We start from the raw sequence: 3,694 nt of genomic DNA, 5'->3' as shown, positions 1-3,694 counted from the left end.
CAGACTAAGAGGTGGTGCTTTGAGTTGCTTGGCTGGATGCAACATTTCAAACGGCGGAATGAATTTAAGTCGATTACATTACAGTGGTTTATCTACTTTTGTTGCAGGAAGTGGATCACCACTGTTTTCCTTCACGTCTCCATGGTGATGTGATAGACTACTATCTCTCATGTGCAAGCTGCATCCGCTGAACACACCATGCTGCAGTGATTAATCTGCCCTCAACATCTGACACAATGTGTTTACATGAAAAGTACACACACGAGTGTGAACTACCACAGCCTATACAGGAATTTTACATTTTCAGCTATAACACATGGGATAAAAATAGAAATTAAGTGCGATAATGCAACGGCAAAGGAAACGTGTCTAATATTTATCTCTATTGATTTATTGCAGAAATATAAAAAGGTGTTTAAATTGCTAATCATTTTAAATGAGCATATTTGGCATGCCATAAGTTATGAACCCCATAAACAATACAAAGGTATAGCGTTTAGAAGGTTTAGTAGGCAACCATTTTTCCTTGCAGTGGTTTTAATTAGCTTGTACCAAGATGGATGCTAATGACTGTAATTACCAGCAAAGAGGGGGAAAGAAACAAGACAGCCAGTGGAACATACAGCAAAACGTACCTTCCAGAGAGTCCAGTGGCTAAAACTGCTGATGGAGGTGTTCCCGTGTTTGTATCGCTGTACGCTGAAGCCTCACTTCGTGTAAAATGCCCCTTTTTCAAAAATATAAACAGAGACGAGTGAAAAAATGCGAGACAACTAGTACAAAATGCATGACTGGGGAGGCGCCAGAGAGCAAAAGAGGTAAGCCAGCCTCCACGAAGCGTAGCCCCTATGGCGCCATTTTGACGCTACCTAGCACTCACCCGCCGTTAGCATTCCATTGACTGCCATTCATTTTGACGTCCCTTTGACAGCGAATAACTTTACATCTGAAGCGTTTAACGACTCTATTTTTGTTCATTTCTAAAGAAACACGACAATGAATAAAAGTCTCCATAAACTTGTAGCTCATGTTATGGCTCCGTAGCAGACGTTTTTGTAAAAATAGGCTAACGATTGTGTCATAACCACGCGACTTACTGTCGCATAGTAGAGGAGTAGTACAGGACAAGCTCGCAGGCAGTTTCGATTTACATTGGCTGTTTAAGTTTAATTGCTAATGTTAACTAGCATTTTAGTTAGCAATAATTAGCCTGTGCCTATGTTATCTCCTAACATATACATACGCTCTCCGTCTCTGCAAGATTCGGAATGATTCAGATTTATCTTGGCACAGCTGCCTTCACTGGTCTCCGTAGAAAACAACGGCGTCACATCCATTACTTTCACTGTCTATGCAGAGAGTGAGCACTGACGCCAATACGTTGCCTTCCATGGCCCGACGTAAAGTCGTAATTCTCAACGATATTTGAAACCTTTGTGGAAGAACAATCCACACTGTGAAAATACTCTGTTACAAGTAAAAGTTCTGCATTCATAGTATTACTTGAGTGAAAGACAAATACATAAGTATTCGCACCAACATATACTTAAAATACCAAAAGTAAAAGTGTAAAAGTACTAATAATGCAGAGTGGCCCATTTAAGAATAATATTATATCACTGGATTATTGATGCATAATGTATATTTATATCTCTGAGTAATACGTACAGTATTTATTTCCAAATTTTTAGGGATTAGAAGTATAAAGTACCATAAGAAAATGAAATACTGAAATAAAGTACAAGTTCTTAAAAATTGTAGACTTACTTAAGTGCAGTACTGTGCTGTGTGCAGTCACAGAAGGCTTGTATCATGTGGACCATCCACAGTATGGTTGTCAATACTTAGAGGGGGGGTGGCAGAAATTACGCACTATAGCTTTAAAGGGGAATGACCTTTTATTACTGTGAAGTTTGTGTGTGTGTGTGTGTGTGTTTTTATAGTCTATGGTGTTTGGACACAGTTGGCAGCCAGCCACTGAATGTTTGATAAGGTTGTCATGGAAATCATATTGACTTCATGAGTTGCTGCAACGACAACTGAATCATGCATAACCATGTGCACCGTGACAGCTGTTATCAATATTTTAACTTCACAAAACTTTGACTTTAGTATTTAATTTATTTTATGATGTCCTTTGTGTCAATCCAATTCTATGTGTACTGATGTAATACATTTTTTTTATTTGCATTACTTTTTTAGAGTCAAAGACAGTCAGAGGTCAAATAAACCAGACATGATGATGTTAAAGAGAACTTTATTTGCAGGCAGAATAAAAATGATTTAGAGAGAGAAACACTAGGCCCACTCCAACTGCTGTTCTTGTAGATTTGTTGTAACTCTCTCATGTACTGCCGTTCAGCATGTTGCAAAATGTGTCCAATAGTGGTACTTTTACCAAATCTCAGCTGCCTTATAGAGACACACAAATGACATCACACTACCTAGATGTTAAATGTTTCTTCTCATATGCCCTCTGGCCTAGAACAGTAAACTAAATTATATATATTAAATACTCTACTGTGTTAGTTGTTAAATACAGGAAAAAAAGAAGAAAAAAAAATATATATATATATAACAAGGTGAGATGTATTTGGATTTGTTAATCTAGTTGTAGTAGAGGACAAAAATGCAACATATACTGTAAATCAATATAAAGTATCTTTCAATGAGCAACTGATGAAATATATATTCTCTTCTGCAATTTCATAAAGTTCATAAAAATCCATTCACATAACATTGCACATCCTTCATGACACCAGCTAAGATTCCTTCAATTTTAACTTTCACATTTCTCCATTTAAACGCACATGTTTCAAGCCACATGGAGTGATTGCATTGGTTATAACAGCAGTGAAGTATAACAGTCACTGAGTTTGGGGCATGGAGGGTGAAAGATATAGAAAGAAGCATATATGAATACATAAAAATTTGATCAAAGTTGGTTAGTTACTTGGTTACGATGGTTACTTGGTTACGAATCAGCAGCAGATACATACTGTGGCCATGGCTGATTTTTCCCAGTGTACAAACATGTTTACAATGCGATTATCCTATCAAGCCTCACACAACTGGAATAAATTACACACTCATTGTAGTTGCATCAGTGTGACTACAGTCAAATCCTGGAAATGTATTCATTTTGGTGCTTGTTTACAGTGACTTGAACTTACATATCACTGTGTAAAAATGCTGGTGTGTTAAAGTGTTAAGAACTGTAGCTAAAAAATGACTAATAAATGGGCAGTCATTGACAGACACAGACAAATAAGTAAATCTAGTTTGTTGGGAACTTTTGTTATTAATGCCTGTGGAAAAAGTTTAAAAAGAGAGCCACCGAAATTCCCAGTAACTCAGATTTTGGACAAGACAAGGGCCAGGTTAGTTATTCTGTCACTTCCACCCTCCTGCTTACTACATAATGTCACATAGAGAAACTGTGTAGTATTAGTTTATTAGTCAGAAAACAGCAGTGCCCTCAGTATAAACATACTCTGCTGTCTCTGCCTCTGTCGTCCACGTCCGCCCTGCTTAACTCTTAACACACTTTCAGTGGCAGATGGCCAGGAGGAGGCGTTTAAAGTCCCCGCTGCACTCGTCCTTCAGGGCTTCCTTCAGAGACACATCGTACTTCTCTAGGTACATGTCTTTGATGGTCTCCAAATCGTACTGTTAAAAACGAGAAGAAAATATC

At 37.8% G+C, this 3,694-nt stretch overlaps 2 protein-coding genes across 5 annotated transcripts in view; both read right to left on the bottom strand.

Annotated features, from left to right (window-relative positions):
- LOC116671888 (coiled-coil domain-containing protein 106) overlaps positions 1-1,337 on the bottom strand; it is a 9,194-nt gene extending 7,857 nt beyond the window's left edge. The window contains exons 1-3 of one of the 3 annotated variants that reach the window (XM_032503344.1): positions 1,098-1,301; positions 881-980; positions 636-727 (exon numbers count right to left, since the gene is read on the bottom strand). The gene's annotated coding sequence lies outside the window, so the exon portion shown is untranslated. Of the gene's footprint in view, positions 1-635; positions 728-880 lie in introns of all 3 variants that reach the window. The other 2 variants (XM_032503343.1, XM_032503345.1) reach the window with 2 other exon arrangements.
- A 903-nt stretch (positions 1,338-2,240) lies between these two features.
- Positions 2,241-3,694, bottom strand: part of anxa13 (annexin A13) — an 8,534-nt gene continuing 7,080 nt past the window's right edge. For both annotated transcript variants that reach the window (XM_032503987.1, XM_032503988.1), the window contains exon 11: positions 2,241-3,669. In XM_032503987.1, the coding sequence (XP_032359878.1) occupies positions 3,550-3,669 (120 nt within the window). In that variant the 3' untranslated portion in view covers positions 2,241-3,549. The remainder of the gene's footprint in view (positions 3,670-3,694) is intronic.

This window comes from Etheostoma spectabile, chromosome 22 (genome assembly GCF_008692095.1).
Source record: "Etheostoma spectabile isolate EspeVRDwgs_2016 chromosome 22, UIUC_Espe_1.0, whole genome shotgun sequence".
In the NCBI taxonomy this organism is placed as follows: domain Eukaryota; kingdom Metazoa; phylum Chordata; class Actinopteri; order Perciformes; family Percidae; genus Etheostoma; species Etheostoma spectabile.
Note: the sequence above shows the minus strand (reverse complement) of the source record. Positions and strands in the feature narration are given on the sequence as shown.